At 41.4% G+C, this 21582-nt stretch overlaps 3 protein-coding genes and 1 non-coding gene across 4 annotated transcripts; 1 reads left to right on the top strand and 3 right to left on the bottom strand.

Annotated features, from left to right (window-relative positions):
- Window positions 1-1040: 1040 nt before the first annotated feature.
- LOC135642955 (triacylglycerol lipase 2-like) lies at window positions 1041-3149 on the bottom strand. The gene is made up of 9 exons (XM_065159436.1): window positions 2970-3149; window positions 2774-2884; window positions 2530-2670; window positions 2353-2463; window positions 2075-2218; window positions 1904-1944; window positions 1740-1819; window positions 1475-1570; window positions 1041-1366 (listed from the first exon to the last, which is right to left on the bottom strand). The coding sequence occupies exons 1-9, from the start codon at window positions 3147-3149 to the stop codon at window positions 1041-1043; spliced, it is 1230 nt and encodes a 409-aa protein (XP_065015508.1).
- A 4129-nt stretch (window positions 3150-7278) lies between these two features.
- On the bottom strand, window positions 7279-9568 carry LOC135642956 (triacylglycerol lipase 2-like). Its single transcript, XM_065159437.1, has 9 exons — window positions 9395-9568; window positions 9198-9308; window positions 8942-9082; window positions 8760-8870; window positions 8482-8625; window positions 8312-8352; window positions 8073-8152; window positions 7794-7889; window positions 7279-7686 (listed from the first exon to the last, which is right to left on the bottom strand). The coding sequence occupies exons 1-9, from the start codon at window positions 9566-9568 to the stop codon at window positions 7364-7366; spliced, it is 1221 nt and encodes a 406-aa protein (XP_065015509.1). The 3' UTR covers window positions 7279-7363.
- Window positions 9569-13673: 4105 nt separating this feature from the next.
- TRNAR-ACG (transfer RNA arginine (anticodon ACG)) lies at window positions 13674-13746 on the bottom strand. Its single transcript has one exon. It is a non-coding gene; the product is annotated as a tRNA-Arg (tRNA).
- A 2977-nt stretch (window positions 13747-16723) lies between these two features.
- LOC135642957 (triacylglycerol lipase 2-like) lies at window positions 16724-19021 on the top strand. The gene is made up of 9 exons (XM_065159438.1): window positions 16724-16897; window positions 16992-17102; window positions 17218-17358; window positions 17430-17540; window positions 17675-17818; window positions 17948-17988; window positions 18148-18227; window positions 18411-18506; window positions 18614-19021. Exons 1-9 carry the CDS (start codon window positions 16724-16726, stop codon window positions 18934-18936), a joined length of 1221 nt encoding a protein of 406 aa, XP_065015510.1. The 3' UTR covers window positions 18937-19021.
- Window positions 19022-21582: the final 2561 nt, after the last annotated feature.

The raw sequence follows: 21582 nt of genomic DNA on the forward strand, positions 1-21582 counted from the left end.
CAAGTTTTTACGATTAACTTATCGAGATTAAATTCTTTTGGATTTCAATGTTAATGATTGCATTGATGATATCTTGTTTCACTTGGATCTTGAGAGTGAATAATTCTTCTCAAACTTTTGGATCGAGGGTTGGATTCAAATATCTAACATTTGGTCTAGCCATAAGTGATAGACTCGATTGCAAGTGTGAAACGAGTGCTAGTTTGGTTTGATCTTCTTCTACGGTAGCAGTTGCCTTATATCGATTCTGATTGTTCTCCTTCCATTCTTCAGAAAGAGTTTAGGATGATCCTTCTAATATTTCTCCTGTGTATGGCCTATAATCATATAGTGAACACAAAACAAATACATTAAAATAAGTATCAAAATTAATCTATCAATTAGTTTAACACATTAGCACTGATCGAGCCTTCGCAGGTGGGTATGTTGATGTGAAACACAATACGAAAGGGTCGACTCCTTGCTGCAATGTTTCGCTTAGCAATGTATTATTTGCAATGTTTCTTGCTTGGGACTACGGTAACCAGCTTTCCTCGTGGCTACCCATATTTGGTTTCTTATTATAAGAAACTTATCTTCGAATTAAACCTTGCCTACAACAATCAAGCAATTTGGCCATGTTATTTGCCAAGGTAGAGGCAACAGCTTTATAAAAAAAATACTATACACCAACATGCATTTTTATTGGAAAACAAACTCATTCCTCACCCTCCACACGCACCAAAGAAGACATGTAGCACTATAGATCAACCCAAATTTATCACCAATCTACTTGTGTTATGATAGATACTGTTTCGATTGACGACGACTCATCGGATGTGATGCCACTTAGTAGAAGCTGAAACGGTGGAAAAGGGATATAGCATGGATGCCGATTCGATTGGTTAAACATATGATTTATTATACGGAGATATATGATTTATTTCTCTTTCATCTCCCTTCGTACATGAATCTCCCGCGGAGTGAGTGCACAAAGAATGTCAAGTCGGCAGCAATCGCGTATAGTTATAATATTAAGCACTGCAGCGGGAAGAAGCCCATCAACTGTGTTTGTCGAAGAATGCGATGAGGCCGTCGTAGACGACCTGCTTGGCATTCACCCCCATCACGAAGTCCAGATGTGCGTACTCCTTCACCAGCCGAGCCACGAGCTTGTCGGCGGCGTCATGGTTGCTGAGATCATTCAACAGCAGCTGCACGTCCTTCACGTCCGACAGCATGTCCCCGCCGCCGTAGCAGAGCAGCAGCGGCAGGTGGTGTGGAATGTTGGACAAATGGTACTCGGGTGGGCTGCTCTGCCCATACGCAGCCATGTTGGCCGTACTGCTCCCGTGGTCGTATTTTGTTATCACTCCACGTCTGAATGCTGGGAGTACTCAAAGACAGGTAGGTATACATACACTCTCTTTGTGAGGAAGAAATCTAAGTAGCTAAGGTATACATAATATTTTAGATTTGTATCAGACTGACTGACTCTGTGAAAAATGGACGAGTGTCCTCACGGATGTAGGCTGGAGTTCATACTTCAAGTACTTGTCAACAGTGGAGTCATTGAGGCAGCAGTTTGGCCCTACATCCAAAGTGAGTGTGTGGGTGTGCGTTGCAGAATAAGGAAGGAAAAGCCAATACACATATATGTAAATTAATTGAAGACTACAATAATAAATACATATATGATTAAATTCAAACCAAACTTATGTTGCCGGCGGAATATTATCACCGGAATAATTTGTACGTACCTGTTAATGATGCCATAAGGTCGTAGCAGTTCACCCCCGGCATAGCGCAGACCGACTCCAAAAACTTGGTTCCGACTGCCCTGCTTATCCATATTAGGGAACACACTTGAATTAGAAGAGCACATTTTCTTTTGACAACAAGAGGGATATGTTAGTTTATGTACCCTTTAGGATCAAATTCTGCCACTCCAAGCGCTCCCAACATCTGCAAGAAAAAAAAACAAGAAAGCTATGACACAGCTCTGGACGTCGGAAAATTAAAGAGGAAGATAATGAATGATGTAGCTCCCTTGATGAGAAAAATCAATCGAGTGTCGTGAACTCGTCGTTCTTACTTCTCCTGCGAATGCGCTGGCTGCAGCTCTTCCGATCGTAGTTGTCATGGAAGTCAGATAGGCCACCGGAGTCAAAAGGGCAGCTGACTTGATCTTATCCACCAGCTTCCCCTCGGAGAATGCTGATAGAGCTGTCAGAGTTCCCTGTAGCATCATCCAACGTCTGTCAGTTGTTGTAGTTGTAGTGGTGGCAGTAAGTAGCAGAACATACATACGAAGTAATTCAAAGTGGAAGGAAGAATGACATGTTTGGCATTAAAGTACGTAAAGTCTCCTACCATGGAGTGACCAACATAGTGCAGCTTCTGCCCAGTTTTCCGGAATACGAAACCCACAGTAGCAGGCAAATCATAGCTGGCCAACTCATCCCATGACCACGCCCAATAAGCCTACCCGACAAACAAAAGGATGATGCTCAATACTTCATAATCAGCAACGTAGAGAAGATGACCAACCGTGTCTGATGTTTTGAGAGACTCATGGCGACGGCTCCACCTGGTGCCCCTGCCGTGTGTAATCCATACATCGAATCCGTTGTCTGCAAGTACGAAAGGCAGCGATTGTTGAGGTGGATTCAGTAGCCATGTCAACCCGTCCTGCCATCATTCATCGATCGTCAATCATCATCATCAGAATGACGAAGAAGACAACGTACCCTGCATGCATGGCAACACATTCAGATTGCTTATGGGAACGTACCGAGAGGACTCCATGTTGGAGCAGCACCGGCTGCCTCTTGCCCGCGCTGCCGCCTCCTCTTCCTTGTGGGATCCTGTGCATGGTCAGTATGTACCCGTCTTGCGTCTTCACCTGCAAGAGACGCAACGAGCTTCAACCACTCATGCCATGCCCGCATAAATCATCAATCCATCCACGTTTATCTGCACTCCGCTACCTCATATTCTCGGCACTCGTAACCCCGAGGGCTCACCACGGCGGTGCACACCCCATCATCCGCCGCCTCGAGGCTTTGCACCAGCTGCCGTCTTCCGTGAGCTCCAGCCAGCTCGCCCTGGAAGCCCGTGGAGAGGACGAAGAAGATGACGAGACGCCAGTTAAAGCAACGGAATCCCATGTTGGAGGTAAGCGAAAGGTGAGATCACCTCCTTCACCAAGGATTGGTCTTCTTACGGGGAGAAGGATGAGGAGGAAGTGGATGAAGGATGAGACCTCGTTCATGGCCTTCTTATAGGGCGGAGGAGGAGGAGGAGGAAGGAGATGGCGAGGATGATCTGTGCAGGCAGTTGAAGGGTGGTGATATGTGATTCTCGCTACGTGTTAACAGCTCTCAAAAACTGGCATTTAATCCACCCAAATCTTATTCTATCAACACTTTAAGACATAAAAAGTCATATAATTTTCATATTCCGTTGGTCTAATTTTGTTGTTTTTGTTGTTGTTGTTAATGGTTTGTTGTTGTGACCTTTTTTCACAACTACATGTAACTCCACAAATATTGAAAATTAGATTGCGGTTGTGTGAAATAAAAGAAATTGAGGTAAATTTAAACTCTTCATATTTTTCAGTGAACCATTAGTTTACTTTTATTCCAATTTATTATTGATGATAGGGTGATATTCCTATCCAGCCCTACTCGTGGTAGCCACGTTAGTAGAAAATGACAATGCCAAGCCACTGAAAATATGCCATGTCGGTCGAATCCAAATATTTTTTATGCATTATAAATATTTCCCTATCCATAAGAACAAATCTATATAAGTCAGCTTCGAACACATTTATCGAGGTTTGATTGCTTTCCATCTCTATTACTCATGTCACCTCGAGAATTTAACTAAGCAATCGGAGGGATCATATCGAAAATCTCATTCGACCTTCATTTTTTATAGTTTGCAACCACCTCAAGCATTTGGTAGCTTCTCAAACGAACTTGATCCTTTATATTTCCCTATCTTTTATAGAAACAACTTGCTGCACTTGGTTTTTGCCCTATGCTTCCAACTTATAAGACAACTTTGATGTCTCATCGAGTGATAGTAGACTTTTCCTCGATGATAGTGTCCTCTTCGAGGGGCTTCTCTTAATCGATCACCAAATCTTTGATGGATGGTAGCATCTCGCTTGGCTCATCATCTAGCATTGAAGGCTTGAACAACATTAAGTTCTCAATATTCACAATTGAGTATATCTCCATGGAGGGCGATAACTTGAGTTGGCATGTATTGTCTCCGATCCTCTTCAAGACTTTGAACGATCCATATTGGATGAGCTTTAACTTCTTTGCTTCACCTTTGAATCGTTCATTCCTAATATATGGCCATGCAAGGTCTCCTTCATAGAATCATCCTTTGACACATTGTCGATCGTGTCATTCTTTATATTTCTATTGGCTTCGCTAAAGTTGCTTCTCAACCTCTTCATGCACCTTGCGAATGTTCTTTAAAAAATTTCGGGCTTGTTGAATTGCATTGCTTTTATGGGAGGTAGTTGATTCTAATTCTATCGTAAATAGCAAAACAAAAAGTCCTTGACATAAATAACCCAAACATATCTCTTAATGGTGACTTGCTAGTAGAACTATGCACTACCCGATTGAAAGCAAACTGATGGTATGGTAAGCTTTCATCTCATTTCTTTAGGTGTCAGAGTTGTATCCTCAAAGGCGTTGAACCATAGTGTAGTTCACTACCTCGTTTTGGCCATCAGCTTATGGATGGAAGGCTGTGCTCCTCTTCGATTTAGTATCTATAGTGGTTCAAAGTGAACTCCAAAAGCTGCTCGAGACATGCCCGTCATGATCTAACACGATTGAACTTGTAAGGTCAAAATGTGTCCACATGTGTTAGAAGAATAATCGGGCTATTCCTTTGATTATTGTCTTCTTGTAAGGCATGAGCCCCACCATTTTTGAAAACCTATCGACCACCACAAATAGATAGTCGTGTCCCCATTTCATCATAGGCAGACCTCTTAAGAAGTCCATAGATATGCTCTCCCATGATCATGATGGAACGGGCAATGGAGTATACAACCCCGATTTTCGTTTAGTTGGTTTTGAAGTGCTACAAAGGATGCATCCTCATATGAATTGAGCCAAGTCCTGCTACATCTAGGGCTAATAAACATATAATTACAAGTTCTCCAAGGTTTTGCTCATGCTAAAGTTTCCTACGATTTTTGTGTAGGAAAATCTAGGGGCGACATCACATGTGCAACGGAAGAACCGAAAACAAAAATCCTCAAATTTTTCATAAATTATGTTTGTCATCGTATGAAGATTGGTATACAAAATTCACAAAATTGAAAACTACGTATATGAAAGATTGTGTCACATAGGGAGATCGTATATCCCTGAATCCCTACAGATCTGTAGGAGTGGGTGAAGGAGGTCAAGCATTCTCCTCTCTAGTAGTGATCCACACTTTAGGGCAGCCACGATGCTCCTCAAATCTCCAGGCCTACTATTCGAGGAGGAGAAGGGGAGAGGAGAATAGAAAGTGACAACTAAGAGAAGCTCTAGCATATAAATCTTTGGTTCAATCCTATTTATAGAGCCCCTGTCAACTTAACCCTAATGGCTCTTGCCCTATTGGGTATTGGATCTCCATCCAACTATCCAAGCATCTTAGATTAGTGGATCTCTATCCAATAATCTATTATTTACTCTTATCGGATCTCATTTATAGGATCCAAAAATTCAGGAGTTTATTGGATATCCAATAAGATAGGGGCTCTAGCGGATATCTCATATATGAACTTCTATTTGTCGTAATGCCTACCATATGCGTGTGACCCTTTAGGTCCAATATCGAGCTAGTCATGAATCATATCGGTTAAAACTCTTTCTTGCTTGGTAAATTATTATCTCTATAATAATTTACTTAACTCAACGACTACGGACGTACTAGACCACTATGTCATAGTCCCCAGACGATGTAGGAGAATCCAATCCATTGGACCTGTCTATCATCAGTTATCCTATACCTATAGTCCCTCATCCATCTAATATATCAAAGACTGTATACTAGACATGGTACTATCCGGCCCAAACAGTTTCTACTCGAGTCTCGCTCTAATCAGATTCTCCTGAAAAACTCTTTCTCTCACAATTCGAATGACCATAGTGAGGGATTTGTCTGAGCAAGAACACATAAGATATTCCTTTTATAACACTGAGAGTGGATGATCCTCTATTGACATTCAATAGCCTTCATAAAATTGGCTACCACTCTCGATAACTGGTTGTGCTATATTTAAAACATCTAGACCTATAAGTTTGGTATCTAAGAGTGGAATACTCGCACAGGATATCCTTGATGTCCCAAGTCTAATAACCAAATATTCTCGTATAAGTCTTTTGAATCGTGTCCATGATATATCTTTATCATTATTGGTTCGGAAAAACGATTTCAATCATGCGAACATGTCTGGTCAACATAAGTCGTTCAAGCATCACCCTATCCTTGTTACTATAGTTATATATATTAAAATAAATATCTCATCATGGGTGCGTGAAAATGTAGATTGTTTTTAGACAACACATCGGTACTTTTAGGCAGGTAAAATTTGGGAAGTAGGTAGTCAGCATTGTGGACTTCTCACAATAGTTATACGAAGAAGTTTGTGACCGGAAGAAGTTGGCTCCAGCAGCAGTGCAAAATTCTTCACTCTCTTTTCTCCTTGCTACTTTGAGACAACAAAACTGTGGCCGATTGACTATTTGCTAAAGGCCTTTTTTTATTCCACTTTAGATGGGGGGCACAACCCTTATTTTTTAGAGAGAGGTGAGCCTTATGTTTTTAGGGTTAAAAAACTTTTCTATGATTTTCTTTATTTGGTTTCTTATACTAAGAAACATATCTTTGAATTAAACCTTAACTACGACTGTCAAGCAATTTGGCGATGTCATTTGCCAAGGTAGAAGCAATAGCTTCATAAAAAAATACTATACACCAACATGCATTTTTATTGGAAAACTAACTCATTCCTCACCCTCCACACGCACCAAAGAAGATATGTAGCAACAACAGCACTAGAGATTAACCCAGATTTATCACCAATCTACTCGTGTTATGATAGATATTCTTTCGATTGACGACGAGGCATCGGATGCGATACCACTTAGTGGAAGCCGAAACGGTGGAAAAGGGTTATAGCATGGATGGTGATTCGACTGGTTAGACATATGATTTATTATATGGAGATATATGATTTATTTCTCTTTCGCCTCCCTTTCTACATGAATCTCTCACAGAGTGAGTACACAAAGAATGTCAAGTCAACAGCAATCGCGTATAGTTATAATTAAGCACCGCACCGGGAAGAAACCCATCAACCGTGTTTGCCGAAGAATGCGATGAGGCCGTCGTAGACGACCTGCTTGGCATTCACCCCCATCACGAAGTCCAGATGTGCGTACTCCTTCACCAGCTGAGCCACGAGCTTGTCGGCGTCATGGTTGCGGAGATCTTTCAACAGCAGCTGCACGTCCTTGACGTCCGACAGCATGTCACCGCCGCCGTAGCTGAGCAGCAGCGGCAGGTGGTGTGGAATGTTGGGCATGTGGTACTCGGGTGGGCTGCTCTGCCCATACGCAACCATGTTGGCCATACTGCTCCCGTAGTCGTATTTTGTTATCACTCCACTTCTGATCGCTGTGAGTGGTCAAAGAAAGTTTTACATACTCTTTTGTGAGAAAGAAATCTAAGTAGCTCAAATATATGAATGATATTTTGGATTTGTATCAGACTGACTGACTGACTCTGTAAAAAATGGACGAGTGTCCTCACGGATGTCGGCTGGAGTTCATACTTCAAGTACATGTCAACAGTGGAGTAATTGAGGCAGCAGTTTGGCCCTACATCCAAAGTGAGTGTGTGTGTGTGTGTGTGTGTGTGTGTGAGTGCAGAATAAGGAAGGAAAAGCCATTACACATATGTAAATTAATTGAAAGACTACAATAATAAATACATATATGATTAAAGTCAAATCAAACATATGTTGCGGGCGGAATATTATCAGCGGAATAATTTGTGCGTACCTGTGAATGATGCCATAAGGTCGTAGCAGTTCACGCCCGGCATAGCGCAGACGAACTCCAAATAATTGGTTCCGACTGCCCTGCTTATCCATTAGGGAAGACAGTTGAATTAGAAGGAAGAGCTTTAACGATAACATCACTCAATGTATGGTCGGTCGGTCATGTCGATAAGGCCTCTGATGCTTTTGTCAGCACATTTTCTTTTGACAACAACAAGAGGGATGTGTTAGTTTACGTACCCTTTAGGATCAAATTCTCCCACTCCAAGTGCTCCCAACATCTGCAAGAAAAAGCAAGAAAGCTATGACACACCTCTGGACGTAGGTAAATTAGAAGAAGATACTGTGTGTAGCTTCCTCCCTCCCTTGATGACAGAAAAATTCAAAGAGTGTTGTGAACTCGTTCTTACTTCTCCTGAGAATGCGCTGCCTGCAGCTCTCCCGATTGGAGTTGTCATGTAAGTCAGATAGGCCACCGGAGTCAAAAGGGCAGCTGACTTGATCTTATCCACCAGCTTCCCCTCGGAGAATGCTGATAGAGCTGTCAGAGTTCCCTGTAGCATCATCCAACGTCAGTCAGTTGTTGTAGTTGTAGTGGTGGCAGTAAGTAGCAGAACATACATGAAAAGTAATTCAAAGTGGAAGGAAGAATGACATGTTTGGCATTAAAGTACGAAAAGTCTCCTACCATGGAGTGACCAACATAGTGCAGCTTCCGCCCAGTTTTCCGGAATACAAAACCCACAGTGGCAGGCAAATCAAAGCTGGCCAACTCATCCCATGACCACGCCCAATAAGCCTGCGAGACAACAACAGGATGATGAACCTGCTCAAGACTTCATAATCAGCATTGTAGAGAAGATGACCAACCGGGTTTGATGTATCGAGAGACTCATGGCGACGGCTCCACCTGGTGCCCCTGCCGTGTGTGATCCAGACATCGAATCCGTTGTCTGCAAGTACGAAAGCCAGTGATTGTTGAGGTGGATTCAGAAGCCATGTCATCCCGTCCTGCCATCATTCATCCATCATGCGTCGATAATCAGAAGAAGAATGACGAAGACGACAACGTACTGTACGTACATGCATGCATGGCAACACATGCAGATTGCTCGAGGAAACGTACCATGAGGACTCCATGTTGGAGCAGCACAGGCTGCCTCTTCCCCGCGCTGCCGCCTCCTCTTCCTTGTGGGATCCTGTGCATTGTCAGTATGTACCCATCTTGCGTCTTCACCTGCAAGGGACGCAACGCAGCAAGCTTCAACCACTCATGCCATGCCCGCATCAATCATCCATCCACATTTATCTGCACTCGGCTACCTCATATTCTTGGCACTCGTAACCCTGAGGGCTCACCACGGCGGTGCACACGCCGTCATCCGGAGGCTCGAGGCTCTGCAGCAGCTGCCGTCGTCCCTGAGCTCCGGCCAGCTCGCAATGGAAGCCCATGGAGAGGACGAAGGTGATGACGAGAAGCCAGCAACGGAATCCCATGTTGGAGGTAAGCCAAGGATGAGATCACCTACTTCACCAAGGATTGGCCTTGTTATAGTGAGGAGGGTGAGGAGGAAGTCGGTGAAGGATGAAACCTCGTTCATGGCCTTCTTATAGGGCGGAGGAGGAGGAAGGAGATGGAGAGGGTGATCTGTGCAGGCAGTTGAAGGGTGGTGATGCGTGATCTTCGCTACTTGTTACTGACATTGTTATGGCCTTTCACAACTACATGTAACTGTACAAAAGTAGAAAAATAGATTGTTGTTGTGTGCAATACAAGAAGTCGAACTAAATTTAAACTCTTCACCTCTAATGTGAATGACATGCCGTTTAAAAAGGCCCGCATAACATATTATTAGGCAAATTCATGCAAACGTGATAGAAGAACATTGAGATCACGGAAAATGTCACAAGAGATTGTGTCTTCGGAATGAAAATAAAAGATGCTACTGGTAATGGATACACTCTAATTTTAGCATTGAACCATTTGTTTCTTTTTATTCAAAACTTTTTATTGGTGCTTCAGTATATTAGGATAACTAGAATTAAAATTATTAAAAATATGAGAAAATTCGATCGAGGTATTAATAATAAGTAATGTATTATGTACCTTATCGACTTCTTCTCCTATAACTATTGAAATTTTATTTGCTTTAGAGTTTTAAGCTTCTTCTTCGTTAAAACTAATATTATAAGTTATGATCAATTTCTTTGTTATATGATAATAAAGTTTGAAACCTTGTGTTTGTTAAATCTCATATTGATGATGAAACCAATTGATAATTGTGTTTATGTTTTAATCCGCGTTTTGAGTGACGTAGGATATTTCGATCATGATGAGATAATTAAAGCAGGAAAAATCATGTTGGGCAAGTGGAACATGTCAGAAGATTGGACGTCGGACCGATGGATCGGTCGACGAATCGACAGAAGGCTTCAAGCCGTGGATTCGGACATCGGGCCAAGAAGAGCGGATATTGCGCTAAGGATATCGTAGCTGTGGAGTCAACTGGTCGATTGGGCAATAGGCCGCAAGAGAGGACAATGCGCCGAAGAATTGGACGAAGCGTCGAGGGACCAATGACATGCTAGACAACTTGATTAATGCTTAGTATTAATTGTCTAGATCGAAATATGTTTTACATGTGTAGGATTAACTACGATAGCAAGGCATGGAGCAAAATGAAGTCCCAGAGTCAAGGATGCGATTACGTTGGGAGTTCGAGAGTTCGTTGGAAGTCCGGACGTTCGTCGAAAGTTCTGGAGGAACCAGTCGAGAAGTCTCAGAGCTTGCTAGAGAAGCTCGCCGGCCGGAACTCACCAAGAAGATCATCGTGAAGTCCAGAAGTTTGCCGGGAGTCCGCCAGAACATTGTCGAGAGATTATCGGAAGTTCGTCGAAAGCTCGCCGGAAGAATAGACTTACGGACTTTGTTTAGCTTAGAATATCTCTTAGGAATTGTAGTTAGCACATAATTGGGCTTGAATTGGGCCAACCCAATTATGGGCTAGCTAGGCCCATGTAAGAACTATGTTGAGCCCAATAAGAAGCCCAAACAGTGCCTCAAGAAGCCTCACCGTCGTGGCATAGTCTTCAAGACTGTGTCAGGCGATGGTACCACTAGTCTGGGCAATTGTACCACCCCCGACAGGGTGCCAGGTGGTGGTACCGCCAGTCTGAGCGATGGTACCGCCTAGCACTGTGCCCCAGGTGGTGGTACCACCCAGGGCAATGTCAGTCAGTCAGTCTGGGCAGTTTTTACCGCTGCACTAATTCACCCCCCGTCTTAGTGCCGACCCCGATCCTAACAGGGTTTCATTACTATACCCTATAAGTAAACATTTAATACTTTTATCATCAAGTTCTTTTTTTTTCTATAGGAATATAAAAGCAACTTACATTTGTCTTTCTTTTTAATCATGCTTGATAGGATATTTTTCCTTGTACTATACTAGTAGGAAAATGGTTTAATAAGTATACTATTATAGTCATAGCTACTACCCAAAACTCTTTTGGTAATATTTTTCCTTTAAGTAAATACCTAATAGTCTCAACTACAACTCGGTTCGTCCATTTTACTAATCCATTTTGTTGAAGGATATAACGTGCTGTCAGTTCCTTATAAATACAAAGGAAGTAATACTACCTACACCATGAAAGGGATCGATCCATGTAAGAATACACCAGTGAGTTCTAATAATAAGTGATGGCAATCTGAATTTCTCTTGACGACCACTCGATGGTGATGAAATACATCATTGGCCTCCATACCTAAATAAACATTAAACCGAGCCTCCTCAAAACTTACTATATCACAATAGCGAGCATGATGATAGGGAAAAAGAATTGAATATACACCGAGAAAAATGTGGAGAATGCAAAAGAGAAGCACCAGAAAGCCAAGAAGAATCTTAAGAGTGGTAAAGCTACTTATTCTTTTAAATTTTTTTTTTTTTTTTTGCAATCACTATAAGATTATAGGTCATACACGAGAGAAGTACTAGAAGGATTATCCTAAACTCTTCCTAAAGAAGTGGAAGAAGAATAATCATAATCGATATAAGGCGACGGCTACCGTAGAAGATGATCAAACCAAACTAGCACCCGTTTCACACTTAGAATTGAGTCTATCACTAATGGCTACACCAAATGTTACGTATTCAAATCCAACCCTCAATCCAAAAGTTTAAGGAGAATTATTCGAAACAAGAGATCATCAATGCGATTGCGATCATTAACACTAAAAGCCTAAAGAATTTAATCTTGGTAAGTTAAGTAAAATGTCGAAAGCCATATCCACAAAGATGTCGAAATGAGCATAAAACAATAGTGCACATTCAAAATTATGATCATCAGTAAATATATCGACGATGTGACATACAAGATGGTACCCTCTGACATATGTCAAGATATATTTAGAAGTCTATATTGGTAGGATCGAGAAGTCATCTACGGTTGGCCCCAACAATACATATTCCTAAAGGATGAAAATAAGTTTATCATTAAGAAGGATCGAAGTTGACAGCCAATCGACCTAGTACCACCCAAGCAAAGAGGCCAATGAACACGTGTGGCTAATCCAGATCGATCCGAATAAGGTCAAAGCGATCGTTGTGGCTAATTCTATAACATTTAAGCCCGTTTCAGTAAGGAATTCAAGGGGAAAAAGACAGCAAAAGAACTCATTGTGCTGGACAAAAGAGAGATATAAACGACAATGATGTAGCATATAATGCAGTTAACATTGATTTCAGGTAAATAGATGTGACAGCTATGATCATGAAAAATACCAAGGATTCGTAGTAGTTGGAAAATAAGTAATCCTAGGCAGCTTTAATAAAAGAGGTAAATAGACTTGATGGAAAGAAAATGATTATTTCTATTTTCAGAAAATAAATTACTGACCAACAAAAAAGATAGACATATGGATATCAACGAGAATAATACATTTTATTATTGATGGAGTTTAGGCAAAAGCGAATGCATTGATGGAGGAAAACATCAATGGTCATGACCAAAAACGTTATTGATGGAGATCTGACCATCTTTGTTAGTGTTGGGCTGATGGCCCATATTCAGCCCATGTGGGTTTTATCAGCCCACAGCTCACACCCCCTCTTAACCTAACCCTAATTAAGATTAGAAGCAGATTAAAGCTATAAAAAGGCAGCAACGAGGCAGATCTTTGTAGCGACGAGATACAAGGCAGAAGAGGAAGAGAAAGAAAGGGAAGAAGACAAGGACAACGCAGAGAGACTGTTCACAATCATCTAGCAGTGTTCTCATCTCAGGTTAGATCAAATCTACAGTAGGCTGCTCTTGCTTTGATTACTTGGGAGGTTTTAGATATTGTGGGCAGTAACGTGATCCTTGTATCCCAGTTATTCTCTTGGTTTTTACCCTTCACATTGAAGGGGTTTTCCACGTATATCTTGGTGTTCTGTTTGAGTATTTGTTCCTATACAAAGGTTATTCCTGTTTATATCCCCATCAGTATTCTAGTACCAAAATGATAGAAAAAAACATCGATAAAAAGCCTCTAATGATTAAATCGTAAAATAGATATACTTTTACTCAGAAAATAGAAACTAAAATTGATTGTAAGCGACTCTGCTGGGGATCGAACCCAGAATCTCTGGTTCCGTAGACCAGCGCCTTATCCATTGGGCCACAGAGTCGACAATATTTGTAAGATTTAAACACATTCTACATTAGTAATTTTATTACGATAATGAAAATTTTAATTTTCTTTCGAAGATGTTAATAAAAAATACTAAACCAAGCAAATGTTTAGCTGTTTTTTTTATATATTATTTATTTATCGACCTTTAGTCTTCTACGATTCTCAACGAATGCTTCCTTTCTCATAGTAAAATAATTCTTATCTTGTATCGATAATGTTTTTACATGTGATTTAAAGGTTTGAAACCTCATTAAAAATCTCATAGAATAATATAACTTAAATTTGTAAAAAGTATTCTTATGACACTATAATAATATATGATTAAAATAAATGAATTGACATTTCTGTTCTTTGTTGTAAAAAAAGCAAAGTAGTTGTTTTATTAAAATTCACTTTCAAATTTTTGTTATTCTTTACAAGAATACATGTATTTATAGGGAACTGACCGTAAGGAAATCTGAGGGCGACATCACATATACAACAGAAGAACAAAAAAATAAAATCTTCAAATTCCCAAATATGTGTTCGTCGTCGTGCGAAGATTGATACGCAAAAACCGAAAACTGCATATACGAAAGATTATGTTACCTAGAGAGATCATATATCCCTGAATCCCTATAGATCTTTATGAGAGAGTGAAGGAGGTCAAGCGACCTCCTTTGTAGTGGTGATCCACAAAGTAGGGCTACGACGATGCCCCTCAAAACTCCAAGCTTTCTCTAATGAGGAGAAGGGGAGGAGAATAGGAGAGGTAACCAAAAAGGCTCTAGCTCATGAACCACTAGTTCCCTCCTATTTATAGAGGTCCTCTATCAACTTAACCCTAATGGATCTTGCCTTATTAGGTATTGGATCTTCATCCGACTATCCAAGCCCCTTAGATTATTAGATCTCTATTCAATAATCTCTCATAGGCTCTTATTGGATCTCATCTATAGAATCAATAATTCATAGGCTTATTGGATATCCAATAAGATATGGGCTCCGATGGATATCTCATATCCGAACCTCTACTCATTGCAATGCCTACTATATGTATGTGACCCTTTAGGCCCAATATCAAGTTGGTCGTGAATCATACATGTCAAAACTCCTTCTGGCTCAGTGAATTATTATCTCCATAATAATTCACTCAATTCATCGACTGTGGATGTACTATGCCACTACGTCGTAGTCCCCGGACGATATAAGGGAATCCAATCCATTGGACTAGTCTATCCTCGATTACTGTATACATATAGTCTCTCATCCATCTAATATCCCTAAGATTGTATACCGGGTATAGTGCTATCAGATGAATTAATGAACTTATTCTCATATGAGCATCTATAATGTATCCTTAGTGTCCCCACACGAGTAGCTATGAGATCAGCTGCATCCATCATATAGATGGGTATATAAGATACCAACCTATCAGGTTATCTCAATGTCTGTCTCGAGCAACCTATGACCAGGATTATTTAGGATCTATGTTTAAAGGTGAATCAGTCTCATTATCGTGATCTTATCACGATCCGATTCTCATTACATAGATCCATAGACATCACAATGTATTCAAGCTACAAATAATATAAAGTGATAAAATATCAAATAATAATATTAAGTAAAAAGACTGCGTGTCGAGTTATACGTGTCATCACTCACGTAATTGGCTTCTAGGGCACCTATGACTAGCACTCTCCCACTTGACCTAAAGTCGATCACCTATGTGTCTGATCCCCATCTGACCCTAGTGACGCTTAAAGATAATATGTGACAATGGTTTTGTCAATGGATTTGCAAAGTTATCTTTGGATGTAACTCTTTCCACTACTACATCTCCTCGGCTCACGTTCTCTTTGATCAGGTGGAACCTCCTTAGAACATGCTTAGACTTCTGATGAGACTTGGTTCTTTCGCTTAAGCAATCGCCCCGTTGTTGTCACAATATACAGGAATAGGCTCCTCGCTGCTTGGCACGACTCTCAGATCTGTTATAAATATCTTCATCCAAACTAACATTGTATTCCGCCTCTGTAGTCGAGTCAGCAATAGTATCTTGCTTTGAACTCTTTCAGCATATTACTCCTCCATTTATAGTGTACGTATACCCCAAATTCGACTTGCTATCAATGATATCGGACTAGAAACTCGAGTCCGTGTAGCCTTCAACCTTGAAGCTATTACCTTCATATACCAGTAAAAGATCCTTAGTTCTTCTCAAGTACTTAAGGATACACTTTACTGTTTTCCAGTGCTCCAAGCCTGGATCCGTCTGATACATGCTTGTGACACTCAGAGCATCTGCTTTATTAGGCCTCGTACATAGCAAGACATACATGATATATCAAATCATTGAGGCATAAGGTATCCTATTCTATCGGTGAGGCATACATAATATACCCTATCGTGACACTCAGAGCATGCACTATACATGTTCACTAGGTAGGAATATCGTCAACCTATCACCAATAAAAAGTTTTGAATAAAAAGAAACAAATGGTTCACAGCTAAAATTAGAGTGTCATCATGATCCATTACCAATAGTATCTTTTATTTTCATTCCGAAGACACAATCTCTTGTGACATTTTCCGTGATCTCAATGTTCTTCTATCACGTTTGCATGAATTTGCCTAATAATATGTTATGCGGGCCTTTTTAAACGGCATGTCATTCACATTAGAGGTGAAGAGTTTAAATTTAGTTCGACTTCTTGTATTGCACACAACAACAATCTATTTTTCTACTTTTGTACAGTTACATGTAGTTGTGAAAGGCCATAACAATGTCAGTAACAAGTAGCGAAGATCACGCATCACCACCCTTCAACTGCCTGCACAGATCACCCTCTCCATCTCCTTCCTCCTCCTCCGCCCTATAAGAAGGCCATGAACGAGGTTTCATCCTTCACCGACTTCCTCCTCACCCTCCTCACTATAACAAGGCCAATCCTTGGTGAAGTAGGTGATCTCATCCTTGGCTTACCTCCAACATGGGATTCCGTTGCTGGCTTCTCGTCATCACCTTCGTCCTCTCCATGGGCTTCCATTGCGAGCTGGCCGGAGCTCACGGACGACGGCAGCTGCTGCAGAGTCTCGAGGCTGCGGATGACGGCGTGTGCACCGCCGTGGTGAGCCCTCAGGGTTACGAGTGCCAAGAATATGAGGTAGCCGAGGGCAGATAAATGTGGATGGATGGATGGATGATTGATGCGGGCATGGCATGAGTGGTTGAAGCTTGCTGCGTTGCGTCCCTTGCAGGTGAAGACGCAAGATGGGTACATACTGACAATGCACAGGATCCCACAAGGAAGAGGAGGCGGCAGCGCGGGGAAGAGGCAGCCTGTGCTGCTCCAACATGGAGTCCTCATGGTACGTTTCCTCGAGCAATCTGCATGTGTTGCCATGCATGCATGTACGTACAGTACGTTGTCGTCTTCGTCATTCTTCTTCTGATTATCGACGCATGATGGATGAATGATGGCAGGACGGGATGACATGGCTTCTGAATCCACCTCAACAATCACTGGCTTTCGTACTTGCAGACAACGGATTCGATGTCTGGATCACACACGGCAGGGGCACCAGGTGGAGCCGTCGCCATGAGTCTCTCGATACATCAAACCCGGTTGGTCATCTTCTCTACAATGCTGATTATGAAGTCTTGAGCAGGTTCATCATCCTGTTGTTGTCTCGCAGGCTTATTGGGCGTGGTCATGGGATGAGTTGGCCAGCTTTGATTTGCCTGCCACTGTGGGTTTTGTATTCCGGAAAACTGGGCGGAAGCTGCACTATGTTGGTCACTCCATGGTAGGAGACTTTTCGTACTTTAATGCCAAACATGTCATTCTTCCTTCCACTTTGAATTACTTTTCATGTATGTTCTGCTACTTACTGCCACCACTACAACTACAACAACTGACTGACGTTGGATGATGCTACAGGGAACTCTGACAGCTCTATCAGCATTCTCCGAGGGGAAGCTGGTGGATAAGATCAAGTCAGCTGCCCTTTTGACTCCGGTGGCCTATCTGACTTACATGACAACTCCAATCGGGAGAGCTGCAGGCAGCGCATTCTCAGGAGAAGTAAGAACGAGTTCACAACACTCTTTGAATTTTTCTGTCATCAAGGGAGGGAGGAAGCTACACACAGTATCTTCTTCTAATTTACCTACGTCCAGAGGTGTGTCATAGCTTTCTTGCTTTTTCTTGCAGATGTTGGGAGCACTTGGAGTGGGAGAATTTGATCCTAAAGGGTACGTAAACTAACACATCCCTCTTGTTGTTGTCAAAAGAAAATGTGCTGACAAAAGCATCAGAGGCCTTATCGACATGACCGACCGACCATACATTGAGTGATGTTATCGTTAAAGCTCTTCCTTCTAATTCAACTGTCTTCCCTAATGGATAAGCAGGGCAGTCGGAACCAATTATTTGGAGTTCGTCTGCGCTATGCCGGGCGTGAACTGCTACGACCTTATGGCATCATTCACAGGTACGCACAAATTATTCCGCTGATAATATTCCGCCCGCAACATATGTTTGATTTGACTTTAATCATATATGTATTTATTATTGTAGTCTTTCAATTAATTTACATATGTGTAATGGCTTTTCCTTCCTTATTCTGCACTCACACACACACACACACACACACACACACTCACTTTGGATGTAGGGCCAAACTGCTGCCTCAATTACTCCACTGTTGACATGTACTTGAAGTATGAACTCCAGCCGACATCCGTGAGGACACTCGTCCATTTTTTACAGAGTCAGTCAGTCAGTCTGATACAAATCCAAAATATCATTCATATATTTGAGCTACTTAGATTTCTTTCTCACAAAAGAGTATGTAAAACTTTCTTTGACCACTCACAGCGATCAGAAGTGGAGTGATAACAAAATACGACTACGGGAGCAGTATGGCCAACATGGTTGCGTATGGGCAGAGCAGCCCACCCGAGTACCACATGCCCAACATTCCACACCACCTGCCGCTGCTGCTCAGCTACGGCGGCGGTGACATGCTGTCGGACGTCAAGGACGTGCAGCTGCTGTTGAAAGATCTCCGCAACCATGACGCCGACAAGCTCGTGGCTCAGCTGGTGAAGGAGTACGCACATCTGGACTTCGTGATGGGGGTGAATGCCAAGCAGGTCGTCTACGACGGCCTCATCGCATTCTTCGGCAAACACGGTTGATGGGTTTCTTCCCGGTGCGGTGCTTAATTATAACTATACGCGATTGCTGTTGACTTGACATTCTTTGTGTACTCACTCTGTGAGAGATTCATGTAGAAAGGGAGGCGAAAGAGAAATAAATCATATATCTCCATATAATAAATCATATGTCTAACCAGTCGAATCACCATCCATGCTATAACCCTTTTCCACCGTTTCGGCTTCCACTAAGTGGTATCGCATCCGATGCCTCGTCGTCAATCGAAAGAATATCTATCATAACACGAGTAGATTGGTGATAAATCTGGGTTAATCTCTAGTGCTGTTGTTGCTACATATCTTCTTTGGTGCGTGTGGAGGGTGAGGAATGAGTTAGTTTTCCAATAAAAATGCATGTTGGTGTATAGTATTTTTTTATGAAGCTATTGCTTCTACCTTGGCAAATGACATCGCCAAATTGCTTGACAGTCGTAGTTAAGGTTTAATTCAAAGATATGTTTCTTAGTATAAGAAACCAAATAAAGAAAATCATAGAAAAGTTTTTTAACCCTAAAAACATAAGGCTCACCTCTCTCTAAAAAATAAGGGTTGTGCCCCCCATCTAAAGTGGAATAAAAAAAGGCCTTTAGCAAATAGTCAATCGGCCACAGTTTTGTTGTCTCAAAGTAGCAAGGAGAAAAGAGAGTGAAGAATTTTGCACTGCTGCTGGAGCCAACTTCTTCCGGTCACAAACTTCTTCGTATAACTATTGTGAGAAGTCCACAATGCTGACTACCTACTTCCCAAATTTTACCTGCCTAAAAGTACCGATGTGTTGTCTAAAAACAATCTACATTTTCACGCACCCATGATGAGATATTTATTTTAATATATATAACTATAGTAACAAGGATAGGGTGATGCTTGAACGACTTATGTTGACCAGACATGTTCGCATGATTGAAATCGTTTTTCCGAACCAATAATGATAAAGATATATCATGGACACGATTCAAAAGACTTATACGAGAATATTTGGTTATTAGACTTGGGACATCAAGGATATCCTGTGCGAGTATTCCACTCTTAGATACCAAACTTATAGGTCTAGATGTTTTAAATATAGCACAACCAGTTATCGAGAGTGGTAGCCAATTTTATGAAGGCTATTGAATGTCAATAGAGGATCATCCACTCTCAGTGTTATAAAAGGAATATCTTATGTGTTCTTGCTCAGACAAATCCCTCACTATGGTCATTCGAATTGTGAGAGAAAGAGTTTTTCAGGAGAATCTGATTAGAGCGAGACTCGAGTAGAAACTGTTTGGGCCGGATAGTACCATGTCTAGTATACAGTCTTTGATATATTAGATGGATGAGGGACTATAGGTATAGGATAACTGATGATAGACAGGTCCAATGGATTGGATTCTCCTACATCGTCTGGGGACTATGACATAGTGGTCTAGTACGTCCGTAGTCGTTGAGTTAAGTAAATTATTATAGAGATAATAATTTACCAAGCAAGAAAGAGTTTTAACCGATATGATTCATGACTAGCTCGATATTGGACCTAAAGGGTCACACGCATATGGTAGGCATTACGACAAATAGAAGTTCATATATGAGATATCCGCTAGAGCCCCTATCTTATTGGATATCCAATAAACTCCTGAATTTTTGGATCCTATAAATGAGATCCGATAAGAGTAAATAATAGATTATTGGATAGAGATCCACTAATCTAAGATGCTTGGATAGTTGGATGGAGATCCAATACCCAATAGGGCAAGAGCCATTAGGGTTAAGTTGACAGGAGGCTCTATAAATAGGATTGAACCAAAGATTTATATGCTAGAGCTTCTCTTAGTTGTCACTTTCTATTCTCCTCTCCCCTTCTCCTCCTCGAATAGTAGGCCTGGAGATTTGAGGAGCATCGTGGCTGCCCTAAAGTGTGGATCACTACTAGAGAGGAGAATGCTTGACCTCCTTCACCCACTCCTACAGATCTGTAGGGATTCAGGGATATACGATCTCCCTATGTGACACAATCTTTCATATACGTAGTTTTCAATTTTGTGAATTTTGTATACCAATCTTCATACGATGACAAACATAATTTATGAAAAATTTGAGGATTTTTGTTTTCGGTTCTTCCGTTGCACATGTGATGTCGCCCCTAGATTTTCCTACACAAAAATCGTAGGAAACTTTAGCATGAGCAAAACCTTGGAGAACTTGTAATTATATGTTTATTAGCCCTAGATGTAGCAGGACTTGGCTCAATTCATATGAGGATGCATCCTTTGTAGCACTTCAAAACCAACTAAACGAAAATCGGGGTTGTATACTCCATTGCCCGTTCCATCATGATCATGGGAGAGCATATCTATGGACTTCTTAAGAGGTCTGCCTATGATGAAATGGGGACACGACTATCTATTTGTGGTGGTCGATAGGTTTTCAAAAATGGTGGGGCTCATGCCTTACAAGAAGACAATAATCAAAGGAATAGCCCGATTATTCTTCTAACACATGTGGACACATTTTGACCTTACAAGTTCAATCGTGTTAGATCATGACGGGCATGTCTCGAGCAGCTTTTGGAGTTCACTTTGAACCACTATAGATACTAAATCGAAGAGGAGCACAGCCTTCCATCCATAAGCTGATGGCCAAAACGAGGTA

This window comes from Musa acuminata, chromosome BXJ3-7, assembly GCF_036884655.1.
Source record: "Musa acuminata AAA Group cultivar baxijiao chromosome BXJ3-7, Cavendish_Baxijiao_AAA, whole genome shotgun sequence".
Taxonomy (NCBI): Eukaryota; Viridiplantae; Streptophyta; class Magnoliopsida; order Zingiberales; family Musaceae; genus Musa; species Musa acuminata.